Source organism: Passer domesticus, chromosome 3, assembly GCF_036417665.1.
Source record: "Passer domesticus isolate bPasDom1 chromosome 3, bPasDom1.hap1, whole genome shotgun sequence".
Classification (NCBI taxonomy): domain Eukaryota; kingdom Metazoa; phylum Chordata; class Aves; order Passeriformes; family Passeridae; genus Passer; species Passer domesticus.
The window spans coordinates 12,938,778-12,957,208 of NC_087476.1; the positions used below are offsets into that span (position 1 = coordinate 12,938,778).

An 18,431-nucleotide genomic window follows, 5' to 3' on the forward strand; every position below is an offset into this window, starting at 1 on the left:
AGTGCTGTCATATGCAATTATACTTTGATGACTTCAAAATTAATAAATTGACGAGGCAGTAAGGATTTGCAATCCCATGTGAGGTTTGAGTATTTTTTAGTATGATGCTTACTCTTTTTCCATGCATAGTGAATTCTGTCCTCTTAACTTCATAAATTTTGAGAGACGTAAATGTTTTGTGTGTGATCTTTGAGGAGAAAGGGTCAGCTGTGATATTTTGCATCTCTTGCTCTGTTCCTTGAGGGTTGATACTTTGAGAAATGGAAGGTGATCCACTTGTGTGATGTTCTGTAAGAAGTACTGAACTGTTTTCCTTTACAGAGCATGAGGTGATTTGGAGGTTCTTCCTAGAAAAGAAGTATTTTGAAATAAAGTATGATTAGAGAAAGTGCTAAATAGTCTCATATGCCCTCTTTCCTATGAAAGGTTGGACCAGATGATCTTTTGAGGTCCCTTCCAACCTTGGCTCTTCTATGATTCCTTTATTCTCTTGAATTTGTTATAAACTTTTAAACCTTTAATAAAGTCCATATAGTTGCAGCTGGGATATTTCTGAAATGATTCAATTTTTTATGTTCCTTTTCATTAGCACAGTAATGACTGTGCTCAAGAAAAAAGCAAAGTATTTTTTTAAGGAATTGAGGCTGAGTGTCTTAAACTGTGTAAACTTTCTACCTTGAAATAAATCAGGTGTTTTGTGGCTGATGCAGCATTATATGAATTTGTATTCTTTGAAGATAGTCTTGATGGAAATTTAAAGAACATCTTATATACTTAGTTCTAAATATTTTTAGTTACTTTAGGAATACAAAATTTCTTCTCTTACACTGTTGGTTTAAGGTCTTAATGAACTGCTCTTTCAGATTCTTACATCGTATTAACACCTCAGAAGCAGGTATATTTTGGTGTTTTAAGTCATACTGTAAAAAGACAGCTAATATGCTTTTTAACTTCCAGTAAATAGAAACTAGCTACTAGTTAATTTTAGCTTTACTTAATTGCATTGTAGAAATACTTCCCATGGCAGAAGTTAGATTTTCTGCTTGGACTGAATATATTCTTTTGACTTCAAATATCCTTCTGTTCAAAGGGGTTAATGCCATACAATTCAGATAAGCTTATTTGAAGCTACTGCTCCTGCAGGTTATTAAATTACTGTTCTTTCTTTTAGATATTCACCGAAAGTCTTCTATGCTCAAGCAGTATAGAAAATATCCACCTGGCTGGGCAAATGATGCATTGCAGTGTTTGGTCAGTGGATCTACCAAGTTCATCCAAAGGGAAGCCGCAGTACCGAGTCAGCTATGCCAGAAGCATTGAACTGGTTTTGGCTGCTGGTAGAGAATATTTCAATTCTTCCACCAGTTTGACTGATAGCTGTATGGAATTGGCCAGGTACATTTACAACTGTCATAAACACAAACACAACTGATTTCATGTTGTCATAGCATTAGGTTTATTTGCTAGTATCAGTGCCCCACCCCAGTCTTCTGTTGAGAATCTTTCTCATAAACAGGCTCTGGAAATACAGAGTAGTGTTCCTTTTAATACACGGAGTTTAAAGACCCCTTTAATGCCTAAGGGTTCTATGACCAGCTTTTCTCTTAGGATTTTATGGTGATATTTCAGAGTGCATGGTTTATAGCTCAAAGACTTGCTGTGAATGTGTGACCCTGTGTTTATTCTGTTCAGCAACATGTTTTGGTCCTCCTCTAATTAACCTTCAATCAGTTGCTTCATGATAACTTGAGTTTCTCTGAGTGATTATTGTATGTAGGTCTCCTAGTAGCCTTCGTGTATGAGTTGGTTTAGGTAGAATGTATTTACAGAATCACTGGGGTGGAAGAGATCTTTAAGATTGAGTCCATCCCATGCCCTAACACCCCAGCTAAACTATGGCACTGAGTGCCACATGCATGTGTTTTTTTAGACACATCCAGGGATGGTGACTCCACCACCTCCCCAGGTAGACAGTTCCAGTTTCTGTGTAGCTCCTTTATTCCACTCCTATTTTAATCTTCATCCTGAAATACTTGTCAATATGCCTGAAAAATCTGATGAGTTCAGATGGGATGTTCAGCTAACATACAGTTTTGTTTTAGATTTAAAATGTGTATTCTTAATTAATGAGGGGAAAAAAATATGATAGACTGGACAAATCAGATCCTTGCCTAATCTAATGTGTATGGTGATTTTAGCCATTTAAAACGAGATGAGTTGCCATCTGGACAAACTCATGACATGAAGCTCGTAATGCTCATGAAGTTCAGCAAGACCAAGAGGTGGTGCTGCAGCTGGATCTGGGCAACCCCCTCTATCAATTCAGGCTGGGGGGTGAACAGATCCAGAGTAGTCCTACTGAGAAGGATTTGGGGGTGCTGTGGGTAAGCCATGTGCCCTTTGAAGTCCAGAAAGACAAATGTGTCCTGGGCTGCATCCAAAGCAGCATGGGCAGCAGGGCAGGGAGGTGATTCTGCCCCTCTGCTCTGCTCTGGCGAGACCCCACCTGCAGTGCTGCACCCAGCCCTGGGTCCCCAGCACAGGCAGGACATGGACCTGTTCTAGTGAGTCCAGAGGGATGAAGCATCTCTCCTGTGAGGAAAGTCTGAGGGATTTGGGGTTGTTCAGCCTGGAAGAGAGAAGGCTCTGGAATGATCTAAATGCGTCCTTCCAGTATGTGAAGGAAGTCTGCAAGAAAGACAGAGAATGAATTCTAGCAAGGGCATATAGTGGGACAAGGGGTAATGTTTTCAAGCTGGAGGAGACTAGGTTTCATTTAGATGTTTTAAAAAAAGCCCTTTACTGTAAGGGTGGTGAGGCACTGGAGCAGGTTCTCCCCAGAAGCTGTGGATGCTCCATCCCTGGAAGTGTTCAAGGGGCTCTTGAGGAACCTGGTCTAGTGGGAGGTGTCCCTGCCCATGGCAGGGGATTTGGTACTTGATGATGTTTAAGGTCCTTCCAACCTATGGCTGTTCTATGACTTTGTGATTTTGCATGTTGACAAATAATAATTTTCTTGATAATTTTCTTTATTCAGTGTGTATCAGTAAAACTACATATGACTACACTGTACCAGAATGCAGCTTGTATTTTAAAAAAAACTATCTAAAAGCTTATTACAAGAATATACTAGTAATATGATTTAAAAAATATATTTAGAATAATGTGCTCTTAAAATTTCATGCATTAATTCATCTTCAAAGGAATTTAGTGATTTTTTTTGTTTGTTTTTTAATAAGCTTTGTTTTATTTACCTAGTTGAGGAAACTGAATTTGTGACAATATCTCTTAATGTTTCACTTCCAGTCAACTTTTTACAGTGTTTTGCTTTTATCTTCTACTCTGTGGCAATACCAAAACCTGATAGTGGTAGGAGAACTATTTCCCAAAATAACTATGTATTTAAGTACATATACCTTCAACATCGTCTGTAAATTCCTTGCAGATCTAAATTCAGGAGGGTTTAGGTGATGTGCTTATGATAACCAGTTGAAAGCAATGCAAAAATAGAAATTTGTTAAAATGTTTAACCAGCTATAAAAGATAGACTGTGTCAAACACCTCCCATGTGCATTACAAAAGCAAGGAAGTATTCTGACATTTCATAAGCACAGTTAATTACTGCTGGTGGTTGTTTTGTTTTGTTTTACTCACCAGTTAACTTCTCCCACAAGTTCAATTTTAAATATTTTCATCAGACGTCAGAAAAATGTGTTTCATTCTTATTTAGATGCTGTCTACAACTTATTGAAGACAGTCCAAGTGCTGTTCAGGAGGAGCTGGACCTCATTCGTGCTCTGGGCTACCTGGAAGAGTTTGGTGTGAAAATATTACCACTGCAAGGTACTGCATAATTTTATTCTTTATATGATTACTTGAATCATAGGCATAAATATGCATGAGAAATAGTTACTATTACATAAGTGTGCTATGATTAAAATAAAGAGTCCATATAATGCCTCCCAGCAGTTTACAGGCACATAGAAAAAATTGTATTTTTAATAGAATTTTTTAGCTTCTGAGGTAAGAACGATATTTGCATATGATGTCTTTGTTTTTTGACTTTTAGCACAACTTTAAAATAGAATATCAAGTATATGAAACTCCTGGTGACTTGAACAGAAATTGAACTCATCTTTTATTTGCCAAATAATCTGCACTTGGCTGTGTGCTTTAAAATAACAGGTAGGAGAGAGGTACTTCATGTCAGGCAGTTTTCATGTCTCCACTGGGCTGTTTCATTGTGAAGTATATAAAACCCAATGACAGTGGAAGTGAACTTTTGCAAGCTATTTCTTCTCATGATGTGCTTAAAACTAAATCTTTTGTAGCTCCAACTCCAGTGGAACAGAAAGTTATTGGACAAAGGTCGGAAAGAAGTTATTATTATGTACAATGAAATTGTATGAACCCTACTCATGGAACTGCTCATGGCAGAGATGAGCACTAAGCCATGAGATGTGCTGATGATAATGTTTTACTTCTGGCATTGTGCAAAGAAATACTGGGATTTATGGAAAGTTCTTCTGGTGCTTTCCACTTCATGGAAAATGAAGTAGATGTTCTCAGCAGCTGTTGTTATATTACTTTGGTGCTCTCTTTTTGTTCTCTTTTTTTTCCCCAAGTATTTGTTCAAGTGAATTGATGCTCCAAATGTTAAAATTAGAAACCTTAACATTGCTGGACTGAGATTGTCTGATTTCTAGATCTTGCAGTATTGGCCTGTTGATTTCTGGAGTAAAATTATTTTTCAGTCCATTTGTTCAGCCTGTAAAGAAGTGCATGTATTTTGTTCAACTTTTTTTGATGTGGACATGGAGGTATCATTTTAAAAAAGTAGTGACCTAATGTTGCATTAACAGAATGTGTAATACAGCTCATCGAGATTAATTAGAGTATGTGAAATCATGCATGTAATTTCATTAATGATCCTGACATCTTTGCTTCAGTATCTTTCATGTAAATCAAATTAATCTAATAAGATTAAAATGATGTTTTCAAGTTTTAATGAAAGCCTTTAAATGATCTATCAAAGTAGTATAGAATATCATTAAAGTAGCACTAAGGATCAGCTGTTCTTGCAGCAATAGTCTTTTAGCAATGGACTTTCATTTGCAGTTCTGTGTTAAGTTTTCTGTAGATCTTCCCCCACTGCTATTTTTAGTAAAGTTAACAGTTTAAGTTTATGAACTACCATTATGGTATATTGTAATAAAATCTGGTTTGAAGACTCCTTATTAAAATAAAATGTGAAGACAAGTCCATCTTTAAGTGCTTGACCCACAGTATTATATCAGATTACTTTCAGTTATATTATGTATTAAAAATTCCTGCTTAAATTATCAGTGACTGAAAACATTTTCTTGTTGAGTACTAATATATGCCTGTGATAGAATATTAAAAATGAAACTAAAAAGATGACCTTTTCCTGCTCTTCCATTCTTATTCATTTTAGTCTAATTTCCAGAATTAATAGTTTTCATTATACTAATATGTCTTTGCTCTTATTGAGAGGCCTAATATCCTGTTTTAAGCCCTATATGCTAATGCAGAGTTTATCCCCGTGCAGCCATTCACTCTTACTGAGTGTTAAGTGGGATATCTGCATGCTGCTCCTCTGAGTTCTGAGAACTTGCATAGTATGAAAGCATTACCTTTTAGAGCAGCAGCCTGAATTTAGCCACCCACTAATGAGCTAAATAGGGCACTGAAATCAGTTCATGATATTAAATTATGCAGTTAAAATAATTGCTTAAGTCTTGGTAATTTTTTTTTTTAAACACAGTACTAATTATAAGCTGCTCAGGATATGGTTGAAAGAACTTGGTGATCTGCAGACTATCCTTCCACTTCCTTGGGAAATTTTTGAGTAAATCAAAATGAGCTGAAGCATTTGCTAATGACAGTTCTTTCACTCTGTGTGATGTATCTTGTCCATGCTAAATAAATAAAATCTCAGTTGCAACATTCTAAACAAAAGTCAATGCCTGTGTTCACAGTCTTACGGGATGTTGTAAAAATTATAATTAAAAAAATTGTATAAAGGTATATCAGTTAATTGTACACATTTTAAGAGAGTGAATGTGAAAACGTGAAACAAAAAAGCGTTTTCATTCAGGTCAGTTTTCTTCTTTTTGCTCCCTTCGCAGCCTGACTTGCTAATGATTGGAGCTGGATATCCTGTGGTGTTATTTTAACTTTCTGTTTACAGGTATAATTGAGGATCTGCATGCAAGCAGCTTTGAGTTGGTTTTCAGATTGTGTTTGTATTCTTACATTGCCCAGCACTCCTCCTGTCCTGTGCTGTTTGAGCAGGGGCACTGCAGTCAAGTTCATTTGTGCAGTCTCTAAACCAGTTCTCCTTTCAACAGTGCGTTTGTGCTCCGATCGACTCAGTCTCATCAAGGACTGTCTGGCTCAGATGTCAACAAACTATAAACAGTCTGCTAAGCTCCTGGAACTGGCAAACCTGCTAAGGGTTGCAGGTAAGCTGTGCTAATAAGACACTGAACTGCAGTGCAGTGAGCATTCATTTTATACTTTAGGACATTTGAATTGATTGTTAGAATATGCATTCAAAGATACCACTAAAAAGTCACCTGGAGGAGCATTGGTTGGGGAGGAATGAAGCATTTCACATGAGTGCAATATTTAATCTGTAAAACAGCTAAAATGGTCACCTGCTACGTTCTGCTAACACCTGAAATTAAAAATGCCTTGCCCAATCTAGAATTGGAGTAAAGGCTGATTTCACATTGGAGGAGTTGTGGCTGAGAATATCTTGTTTTACAGTTAATTGGTAGGGAATTTACTGAAATTGCTGTGGCTGTTATTACCTCTGTCAAATAAGGTAGCCTGATTTAATAATAGTTGCATTTAAGATACAGGGGGAAAAATAATCTGTAATGAATTTTAGCTGTTACATGCAGCATAGACTGAAATCTATCTCCTTTGGGCACTAAACATAATGCATTAAGTTGAGTATTCATTTGAGGAGCTGCACATCTTCAAAGATTGAATTCTGAGGATAGTAGGGGGATTTTTATGGTTTTTTATGGCCTATCTAAAGTATCTGCCTTTTGATTTGATATTTGAAAAATACTTAATCAATGCAGCTGTAAACACCATCTTGCTGTATTTTTATGGTGTAGAAATAGAATCTAGAAATATAAAATATTTTATATTTTATGCAGTATGGCATTTAAAATCAGTGCATTCCAGCTTTGTCACTAAAACATGCCTGGCTAATTTTTTTTCTCTCTCTCCATTTGTTAAATCATTCTTACCTTTTTGTGAGGCATAGTACTGGCAATTTTTTACAAAGTATAAATAGGAAGGGAGATACTCAAGACAGTTGTGTGAGGTTGACAACAGAGGTATGGAAATTAGGCTGTTGACCTCCCAAGACACCTTGTTTCTAAGGAAAGGAGTCACAGGAAATGTCCTCACTGTGGTCAGCACAGTGCTGCTATGTGAAAGGTGGAAGAGGGGATGGGATGGTACCATGTGGGGTAGCTGGATCCAGTCTACATATTTAATAGGTAATCTGTAGAAAATTTTGAGTGACAGTTGTGACTTCTTTTTCTTTGCTTGTAAGGTGTTTGGGGAAAAAAAAAAGTCTCCCTTATTGGTTCATATGACAAGATTACTGTAGTGCCCTTTCCTTCTTCTCTCTGCTTTATCCCACGCACATCAAGTTAAAATCTGTGAGTTTTTGTTAATATTCTGGGATCTTTGTGCTGATGCTGCTGATTTTTGTTTTACCTTCTTTTTAAATCTAAGTGATTCTCTTTGTGTGAAAGAAGGAAAACCAGTATCAAGAGAGATTCTATAAAGCTTTGTCCAGTAGTGTTATCCTAGTGCCTTGGCAGTAGGATTTACAGTGCCCTGGTATGTACCTTTGAAAAGGCATCAAACTCCTGGCTCCCATCTCCAGAGAGTGCAAGATGGCAGTCCCTGCATAGTGTGTAGAGAACTTTTGGGAATTTTTATAGAGTTCATTGATACAGTAGTGTCTGTGTGCTAGTGTTATAATCACAGTGACACCACTGAAAAGAGAGATTTAAGAGATATTTAAAGCCAGATGGTGAAATGCCCCCCCAGGTTCTTCTCTTCCATGCACTTACCAGGCTAGAGAAAACCAGAAGATGACTGTATGAGATGGTTCATTTTAAAACAGGTGAATGATTTAAAAACTACTGCTTACTGTACTGGTGACATATTTATCTTGCAAGTGTTGGGCTCTCTGACTTTAGTGGTTAACCTTGGGAGTAATGCTGAATGTTGCTCCTATGGTAAGGAGGGAATTTTAGTATTAATATTATATTTCAAGAGTGAGTCTTGGTAAGGAATACACTATTTAGACACATCTCTTACTAAATATACAAGTAACTTGGTCACTTTCAAAGTAATCTTTTGCCTATAGAATAACATTTATTTATCTGAAAGGAAAATACAGCAAGACAACATTTTCAGTAGTGACTTTCTGTGGTGGGGGACGTGATGAGGTGTTTTTTAAATTTTGTTTTGCATACATAGATTTAAGCTTTTGTGATTAAAAACCGTTTCACTGTCACTGAAGGATAACTAGTTGTATTGCTTATAATGGAAAGCTGTTATCTGTAGAGAACATTCATTTATGAATAAGATATGGATTTGATATGAGAATGCCATAGTTGTGAATTTTATCTAAACCTAATTGTTGTAGGTCTATTGAAAACAGATTTATTTAATTTTAAGAAACTCAGTATTTTTAAAATGTTCTTGTTTGCTTGTTTTTCTGGTTTTGGAAGCTGTTAACAGCATCCCACTGTTACTCCAAATTTTTTGTGCCTGACTCTCTAGCCCACTGACAAGTATCCACAAGATTACCCATGAAGGGTAAACATGATTGTCATAGTTTCAAAGCATGCATGTAAATACAATATTTTTCCAAATATTTTTTCCAAATTATTTAAGAAAGGCTGTAGAGCATTACTCTTTGGTCCTCTATGTACCTCTGAGTGATAGAATAAACCTTACACTGAATTTAAAGAGTCTTAGAATTTGAATAGCTAGGTTATTAATGCCTTTTAAAACAGATTTTAAGTATAATGCTGGTATAGCCTTAATCATAGTCTGTAATGAGGAGCACTGTATAATTTGATGGTAGAGATTAAAAACATAATTTGAAACAAGACATGTAGAAATGGTATTTATGTATCTGTCAACTTGTAATTTAAGTTACTGAGTTACAATGAATTATTAATGTTAATTAATATTATTAATACTGTTTTTAATATGATGAAGAGTTATATTAGGACTGGGTAGTCCTGCTGTGTGATAATAAACACTAGTATTATTCCACAAATTACTTTATAGACAAAAGAGCAGATCCTGCATACAGATTCTAAGTTTTGAATTAGTGTATTTTATTTTAAACTTAATATTAGAAAAGGTAAACCTTCCCTGCAGTTTTAGTATGGGTAGTCTTTGCAGGTGTAAAACTACTGGGAAAGGGTATCATGATTTCTAACAGCTTCCAATGAAAGCAAATGGTTTTATTGAAATATTTTGGGATAGGTCTGGATTTTGAAAAAGAGAATTGAACGTTATGGACTTAATGAAGAATTAGATAAAATGCTGCCAGGATAAAGATTTGATTTTTTTCCTTAATTGGTTTTCACAGCTTACACAATTACCCTGATCTATGAGCCACCTTTGCTGTGTATGAAGTTCTGATTTTATCCTCTGGAGCATACTTACTGGTGTTGGTTGTGCATGTTTGAAGTTGTGGTCCTTTCTGTTTGAAATCCACTTTGTAGAGCGTTGTCTTGTGTTTTGTCTGCTCAGTGGAGGAATTTGTTTCAGTATTTTCCCCTCTTTGCTGTCCCTGCCACTCCACCCTATATTACTGATTGGAAAGACCTGCTTAGTGCATCTGTCCATGTCTATGTAGATTTTTTATGTGTGTGTCCATATAGAGCATAAAACATATGCTGTGTTTTATTACATGTAATAGACAGTCTATAAAATCCTAAAAACATACATATTTTAATTTAAATTTTAAAAGAATGCATTTCTTGTGGATGCAAGGGTAGATTGCACAGTTGTTGTTATGGAGTTTTGTGAACTATGTATTCTGAATACAGTTTGCTTTGAGAGCAACACCAAAAGTGAGTAATAGAATTTATATTCATACTTATCAAAGTTAAAATCTTGCTTAGGTAATGATATATCAGCTAGCTTCTTAATTGCTTTAAAGTATTTGATTAATTACAGTGAACTCTACTTAAGCCTCATGTCACTACCTCTGTAAAGTAAGCCCACAACTGTTATCTTAATTTCACAGATGGGTAAAGTGAGTGAAGAAGAATGTGCTCAGCATGACAGCCAGAAAATCTGCACATGCTCAGGGAGCTGGAGCTGCTCCGTGTCTTGCAATTCTCACTTAATTTGTGCTCTTTGTTAAGAATAGGTGTGACACATTCACTTTATGCAATTACTTGCATAGATGTGTGCAAAAGAGTAGATATGTGCAAAAAAAAAAAAAAAAGTAGGAAAAAAGCTTCTGTATCAGAAGTCAGGAGCATCTTCTGTACTCTTACTGTATGTCAAAAAGATCTACTGAGTGTTGGTCATTATTTCGTTTGTCAGGCTCTCTAGAAATGTTTCCATTATTCTCTTTTCTCACAATTTTCTATGGTAAATTTATTTAATTTTAATATCCATAAGTGAATCTGTTAGCTTTAAACTTTGCTCAGATTCTTTAGTTAAAGCTTATTTTTGAAATCCATCTTACTTAACATTGACTTTCTTGCATTTGGAACAATGTAGGTGGCTTCTGATTTCTTAAATCACCTAAATCTAGATGACATGGAATTTCTGAAGTACAGTGTTGATATCATTTGACGTCTATATTTTAATGGCATGATTTCATTCAGGATAATGTTATTTTATCCACTCACAAATACTATGCATCTTACCCAAGGTATTTCAAGAAGCTTTTTTCTTTTTATAATCCAGCCTGGATCTAAGCTTTTAAAAAGTATTTGAATAGCCTTTATTTCTCAAGAGAAAAAATACTATTATTTCTGAGCTTTCATGGTTTTTCTCTTGTTATTTTTATTATAACCTCAGAATCATTTAGATTATCCCCTTCCACTTTCCAGTTTCTGAATTTGAGTCTGTATGTCAGGTGTTATCATTAAGGTTTGAAACAGAATTACTATGTAATATAATCAGGTCACTTTTGTCGTTCCTGTCTTGGTTTACGTCATGGATAGCTGTCAGAATGGCAAGGGAGACAGTTTAGAATTCAAAATTTTTCATTTTATAAGAATTTATTATTAAAATGCCATCAAATGATGTGTTACAAAGCTGAAGCGGTGAGTTTTTCTATGTCTGAATAGAAGATGACAACTAAACTGCAGCAGTGAGCATTATCAGTCACTTCATGGTTAATGAAAGCTGTGCGGAAAAGGGTTTCACTCAGGGAGGGGTTCACTGAGTAACACTGGAGCCTCTGGTTGTTCTCTGCCCTAACAGTGAGTGCCAAGGTAATGGAAGTGTTAGTGAGTTATCCTTTTATTTTTACACTTGTGCTTTTGTAAAACCGCAGAGATGGATCCTCCTGCACCAAAAGTCCTTGGCTGAAACATTAGGGATGGGGGACTTGATACCATACAGCAGCTCAAGCACAGTTAAAGAAACCATTCCTTGGTCCAAATGTACTTCCTTTCTTTCCTTCAGTCCCATTGATTTATAAGTGGGCATAAATAGCAGTGATTATTTTGCCTGAAATCTGAGGGGGTTATAGTTTGATTGTTTCTCTTGACTTTCCTTTGTGTCTGCTACTTAGTCAGATCTCTCTGTAAGAAGTCAAGCTGTCAGGGTGAAGTGGACATCAGGAGGTGAGTGGCAAGTACGTGTCCCTCGCTTAGAGAAATGACAGTTCACATTTAGCTTGTGAGGATAGAAGCACCTCTTTGTCATCTGTAATTGCTTTTGCCCGAATTAGAGGTTCCCAGGCTCCAGAGGGCATCATTTTGCAACAGGAGAGTCTTGAATGTGATTAATTTGCAGCATCGAGTGCTGGCAGTATATTGAGCAGGAGGCTGGAAGATAAAATGATGGGAAGCTAACCTGTTCTCCCAGCTGAGTTAGTCGTGATGTGCAGGGATTAGGGGAGCCTTGATTGAGTTCAGTAATTAGGGTAACTTCACTTGCCTGAATGTCATTGTAGTGCAACTGCTACAGCTTTCCTTTTGAGAAGGCTTTAAAAAGAAATTTGCTTTGTCCGTGGTGATGGATCTGCAAAGTGGAGCTAAAAATAACAGCTATGCAATTTAAGAACATGTACTCTTTAAATGGTTTTTGAAACTGGATCTGTTTAACCTTCTGAAATATTTGCATTTCACAAGTTGTAGTAATACAGTTTCATAAACCAGTGCCCTTTTCAAATTACTGTAACAACACTGACTGCATAAAATTGCTTTTAATAATAGAGGGGAAGCGTGAGCAAGAAGCTTGCATTTAAAAAATCCACTTGTTTTTATTCTAAAAATTCTTTCCTAAATTAATAGTTTGTTTTTCCTGTGTATGTTTTGTCACCTTCTCATAGAGTGCAGGGACATACATAGTCTTTTGAGCACAAGACTGGACAAACTAATTCCAGCAGATTGTTCACTCTAAATTGAAAAAGGCTTAAAAAAATATAGATGCCTAGTAAAGGGTGACAGGTATAAATGTTATTTGTATTGACCATCAGAGGCTTTGAGATGGAGATTAGCTGTCTCATTAGATTTTCATCTGTGAATGATGATGTATTAAAATTGAGGTCAGGACGTTTTTCTACAAAGATTCTTGATGAAACTTTAGTCAGAAGGCTTCCGTAGTATCTGAAGTGTAACTTCTGGTTCATAACTAGTGGAAGAGGCATTGTCCAGAAGGTCTGGTGGCTGAGATGGATGTATGATATGGAAAAATTAGTTTCAGTTCTATTCACTCAATGTATGAGGTTATGGATTTTTAAATGCTTACATTTTCTGCATCTCATGCATTAATTGGAGCCATGAAGTGGCAGTTTAAAATGGGTCTCTGTATATTATAAGAAAACAAACATTTTAATTATTTTCTTCTATTACAGTACATAGACTTTATTTTTTTCAGTGGCAGGATTTTGATTTATATGTCACTTAGCTTAAATATCAGTTTTGGTCTTCGACCAATACATAAATACAATTTTCAAAACCTTCTTTTTTTTAACCTCGACATAACATGCTAATTGGTTTGGGGTTTTTTGCAAGCTATTGTGCCAATGTTTTTTTCAAATACTAACTCCTTTTATTGTTTCCTTCAGGAAATTTTATTTTTGTTTCAGTTTAAAGAGGGGCTTTTCATGTTGTGGTATATAGTTAATTCTTAAGAAATAAAGTGGCAAGCTTAAGTTGACCATTAATTCCAATTAATTAATAAAAAGTTTGATTTTTTTCTTACAGGAGATGATCAGATGGAGAGAAGAGGTCAAGTTTTAATCCTTTTAGTGGAACAGGCTCTCAGTTTCCAGGACTACAAAGCAGCTAGTATGCATTGCCAGGAGCTCATGGCCACAGGTGAATAAATAAGGGATGCATGAGGTGATGGAGGTGGAAATCTGAGTTCTGACTTTTGTCTTACTGTGAGGTGTGGTACTTCACATTGTTCCATTTCATTAAAACAGCAGTTACATCTTGTTATTGGAAGTACACTGGCATTGAATAGAGACACAAACAGCAAATACAGCATGGAATAAGTGTGCACTGAGCTACTGGATGTGTAACCTCAGGGAGCTTTTCTGTATGCCTTTGGGAACCACAGTGTCTAATGCTTTTTACACTGTCACCCCGTCAGAGAGGTAAAACCTTGTGACTGCAGCTAGCAGGAAAATGCAGGTCTTTTAGAAGTCTGCCTTTCTATCAAAACTCTTTAGATGTTTATATATTTGTGCTATTTATATGATTTGTGTATATGACAGTATGAGTGGAAGTAAATGAAATACATGTGTCAAAATACTAAGGAAGATGGGATTTGTTTCTTTGGGTCTTTTTTTCTGCTTTGAGAAGGAGGAGGGGCAAATTCAAGATGTGTTGAGATTTTTTCAATATATCAGGTGATATATTTGGTACTTTGTTTTTTACAGGGACTCCAGTAAGGTGTTCCATATGATGAACTGAAATAAATGAGGACTTCCTTATTGTAATATGTAAAAATACAGGATGTAAGCTTACAGATGCCTATTTTATTGTTATCTACAATATGATAAAAATTAGTCTTTTATGTATTTGGTCAGTCTAAAGTTGAGCTACATCTCTGTTTTATGAAGCCTTTATAGTTCCTTTTTCAGGGGATGTTAAGCCTTGACAGAAATACCACATGCCCTCCTTTATCTCATCCAGTAAGAATTGGGCAGCATCCTCCTTTCAGTTGTGACAGGAAGTATGTTTTGTGTTGCCTTGCAGGCTATTCTAAAAGCTGGGAGGTGTGCAGTCAGCTGGGGCAGTCAGAAGGCTTCCAGGACCTGGGGATGCGCCAGGAGCTGATGGCCTTTGCTCTGACACACTGTCCCCCCTGCGCCATAGAGGCGCTGCTGGCCGTGAGCAGCTCACTGCAAACACAGGTACCTGTCTCTGGAGCTTCTGTCGTGGCAGTTCAGTGCCTACCAAAGTAAAGGGGACTTGGGCTCTTTTTCAAGTATCTTAAGTTCCACCCTCCAGTATATTTATATTTGTTCTGCTCTACTCCTCTACTTTCACTGTTCTAGTTCAGCAAATGAGGTCTCTTTCTAAGCAGTTTTGTGTGATGAATCGGTTTCTGAAGTGGAAGTGCAGTTGTGTTTTCTATCTTTAATACTTTTAATTTCTTTATTGATTGCCTGATTCAAATATTTTATTTAAAAATGCAGTTGATGAAATTTTAAAATATTTTCTGGGTACTTATATTTTGCAATGCATCTTCATTAAATGCCCACATAAATGTCTATTAGGGGTTTATTCTATGATTTTTATGATCTTGACGCAATATGCAATTAAATTAGTTTCTCACAGATTTCAATGATGTAATGGTTTTAACATTTACAAGAGGCTTTGTGTCTGAGCAATCTTTATTAACTCTGCAATGACTGACTTGATAGAATCACATGTTAGGTGTTGAGCTGATTGCAGTATATATGTGAGAACACATAATTGTGGCATTTAAATACAGCCTATGTCAAGGTGACATAGCAAAAGTTTTATTTGAAATTGAAGGGTAGTAATTTAGGTTGTCAAAATGTTAAATTTCTGTTCACTGTAATTGTGGCTTGGTCTACATACTATGACTTGAGTTCATAATTGTCTTAGTTGTCTAAGAGTTCACAGTGTTCTTAGATGTATAATTGTGTAATAGAAACATCTTAGAGGTCTTTGGACACAGAATGTAAGAATGGGGGAGAAAGGGAATCATAGCTACAGCACATGTGCAGCCTGATTAAGGCATATGCAAGTGTGTAGCCTTTTCCTTAAAATATCCCCTGAACAGAAGTGTCTGAGAGTGCAAGCAATGTGCGAAGGTGGAAGTTCTGTGCAGAACTTCTGCTCACCAAACTGCTGTCCTGTGGAGCACTTGTCTTTGTGGAGTTGCCCAGTGCCTCAGAGTCTCAGTTGAGATAATGGATGTTTTCATGACATTTCTTTACTTTACATTGTACAGCATGGTTCATAAAGTTGAAAAAAAAAATCTTAGATTGTGGGAAAAATATTGCACAAAATTCACGGAGAAGGGAAGGTCATTTTGTCTAGAGACTCCAACAGTGAGAGGATGTCAGGGATGCTGTGTTTTCTTCTTTGAGTCTTCCCCTTCCTCCTTTTCTATCATGGAAGCCTTTGTGTCAGTTTCTTGGGTTTCCTGTGAAATCAATAATAATTCTTTCATTGGCTTATTTGACTGGCAAAAGATAATAATTTATTTCATGTTTGTAGATTCTTTATCAGACTGTGAATTACCAGCTTCTTCCTTCTGAAGGAGGTGAGAATTCAAGTATCTCTGGGCCTTCTTTGTTGATCAGTAAGGATACAGAGGTAAGTTTTAATGTGAATTTTAAAGGTAAAAATGACTTTGTTGTACGTTACTCTGAAGAACGGAATTTGAGTTTTTAGCAACATGTCTGCTTACTAGATAGAACAAGCAACATTAGACTTTTATTACTTTCTGTTGTTAGATTAACGTCAAGGTTTTTCTTCTGTATTTATACTTTGTTCTGATTTTTAGTTGCTTGTACAGCCTTAGCACATTTGAGAAAAAAAAACCCATCAACCCAGAGGTGGGAAAAGTGCAAAAAAACTTACATTAAAATAGACATTTTTATTGGTTTGGTTTTTTTTTAAATCTGTCCCAGTTGCAAAACAACAATTTTAAGCCTGAAATACATATTTAGCCAAAAAATGGTTATAATTAAACTTATTTTTCCCCTTAGTTGTGTGCATCATGAAGTTTATGACTTGTTACTTTATAATGTTCGTACATTGCATGTGAAATTATTTTTATATGTAAGATCAGAAGGAATATTGAGTGTTTCACAGGCAGGACAACAGGAAAAAAGTAGTCTATTATTCTTTCTGCTTTTACCTCAATTATTTTATGTCTGTATGTGTACAATTGCAAGTACTTTTCTCTCTTTAAAGATGTAATTATTTACCTATTTGTGAAAACAGGAATGTTTTTCACACTCTTTGAAGTGGAAAATTCTATATTTAATTTCTTCTTTTCTCTGTGTTTTGTTGAATGAAATAGGTGAGTGATAAATAAATCTGGGGGTGAGGAGGGGGGTGATCAAAAGCCTTAAAGAAGTATGCAAAAAACAAAAAATTAAAAGGGGGTGGTGAAAGAGGGAAGGAAAGAAAGAAAGAGAAAGTTCATGTTGCATAGGGTGGCTTTTTGAGAAAATATGAGAGTTCCATCCTCCTTGGAGAATATGTCCATATTTTGTGTATGGTTTTTATGTATGTACATGTGCATATGTGTGTATAAATACACATGTGCATGTATATGTATGTATATACATGCATATGTAGACGTACATGTAGATGTGTGTATTTGCATATATATGAAATAAATGGAAGGAAGGTAAAATAGCACTACAAACAGTATTCAGAGGAAGAGGGTCAAACATTTTGTGTCTGCCAGAATCATCACTATGAAGAACAGGTCTGTTTCACTGGCACAAATGCATTTTATTTTCTGGAAATCCATAGATGCATCTCTCTGAGTGGTAGGTTATTAAGTAGATGTTTATAAAATTGATACAGGTGTGGATGCATATGTTTACAATATTTTGATATCTATAAAAATTTGTCATGCATCACCTTTCATGTGCTGTTGTACTATATTGTGGCAGAACAATTAGACATGCATATAAATGATTCAGAAAACTATTCAAAGGTTTATCAGAGTTGAGTAAACTCACTAATTAACTTCGCTATCATTTCAGTTTGCATATTGAAAGCAATATTCATTATGCTGGAGAATTTTTCTCCAATATAGCTTTTATTTCCCACCCCCCATAGTTGTGGTTGATTGTTTCTTTAGAACTCAAAGTAGGTAGACAATTGGCAAGTTTCTATGTTGCTGCACTGAGGTGTATTTTCTTCTTCTTTAATAAGGCTCCTTGGCATGTTGTGTTTCAGACTGTTACACTAGGAAATGAAGTTATGTATATTTGCTAATTCTTTCGTTTTGTTCTTTCCCAGTTGACTTAATAGGGATTTATAGTTTTTTTTCATTTCTTGGAATGACACAGGAGGAAACATAGCCAAAAATTTACTCACTGTATAACTTTTCCTTTGTTACAGACATCTGCAGTGTTAGAAAAGCAATATATTCAATAATTCAGTTTTTTTGACTTCACCGAATCCCATAACTGCCATCCTTCCAGTTACACTTCATCTAATTCCCTGTGCTTCACCTTCATCGTCTTGCACAGAATTTTTGTTTCTTTAAAGAAAAAAAAAAATCACTTACATCCTGATTAACTTAGACAATCCTTATTTCAGGGAATTGACAAATGTTTTTTCTCACTTACTAATGCTTTTTCAAATTGGTGCCCCAAGTGTAAGTTTTCTTATCTGTACTCGATTAAGGTGTGGCATACATGTGTTTGGATATCCCTTTTTCTATTGCATTCAAAATACCTATCTGTAAATATATCACGTTTGCTTTTTAAACCTTTAGTGACGTTTTTCTATCCCTCTTTTGCCTAGCATTGAATTATTAGTCTCTATTACCATTTCTTCCTTTATATTAACTAACATCGCCAGCTGGTCATACTTTCTCATCAGCTTTTTCTTGGTGAACTCTTCCCTAGGAATTTGTGATATGATTTCATTTGTATTCAATTTTTCCTCCAAATTTTTTTCCTTTGAAACTTGCAGAAATCTTGA

At 35.7% G+C, this 18,431-nt stretch overlaps 1 protein-coding gene across 2 annotated transcripts in view; it reads left to right on the plus strand.

The window, feature by feature from the left end:
* The window catches only part of NBAS (NBAS subunit of NRZ tethering complex), a 160,080-nt gene that overhangs the window by 53,300 nt on the left and 88,349 nt on the right, over window positions 1-18,431 (plus strand). For both annotated transcript variants that reach the window (XM_064411911.1, XM_064411912.1), the window contains exons 30-35: window positions 1,172-1,395; window positions 3,731-3,843; window positions 6,372-6,485; window positions 13,479-13,592; window positions 14,478-14,635; window positions 15,975-16,073. In XM_064411911.1, coding sequence (XP_064267981.1) covers window positions 1,172-1,395; window positions 3,731-3,843; window positions 6,372-6,485; window positions 13,479-13,592; window positions 14,478-14,635; window positions 15,975-16,073 — 822 coding nt within the window. The remainder of the gene's footprint in view (window positions 1-1,171; window positions 1,396-3,730; window positions 3,844-6,371; window positions 6,486-13,478; window positions 13,593-14,477; window positions 14,636-15,974; window positions 16,074-18,431) is intronic.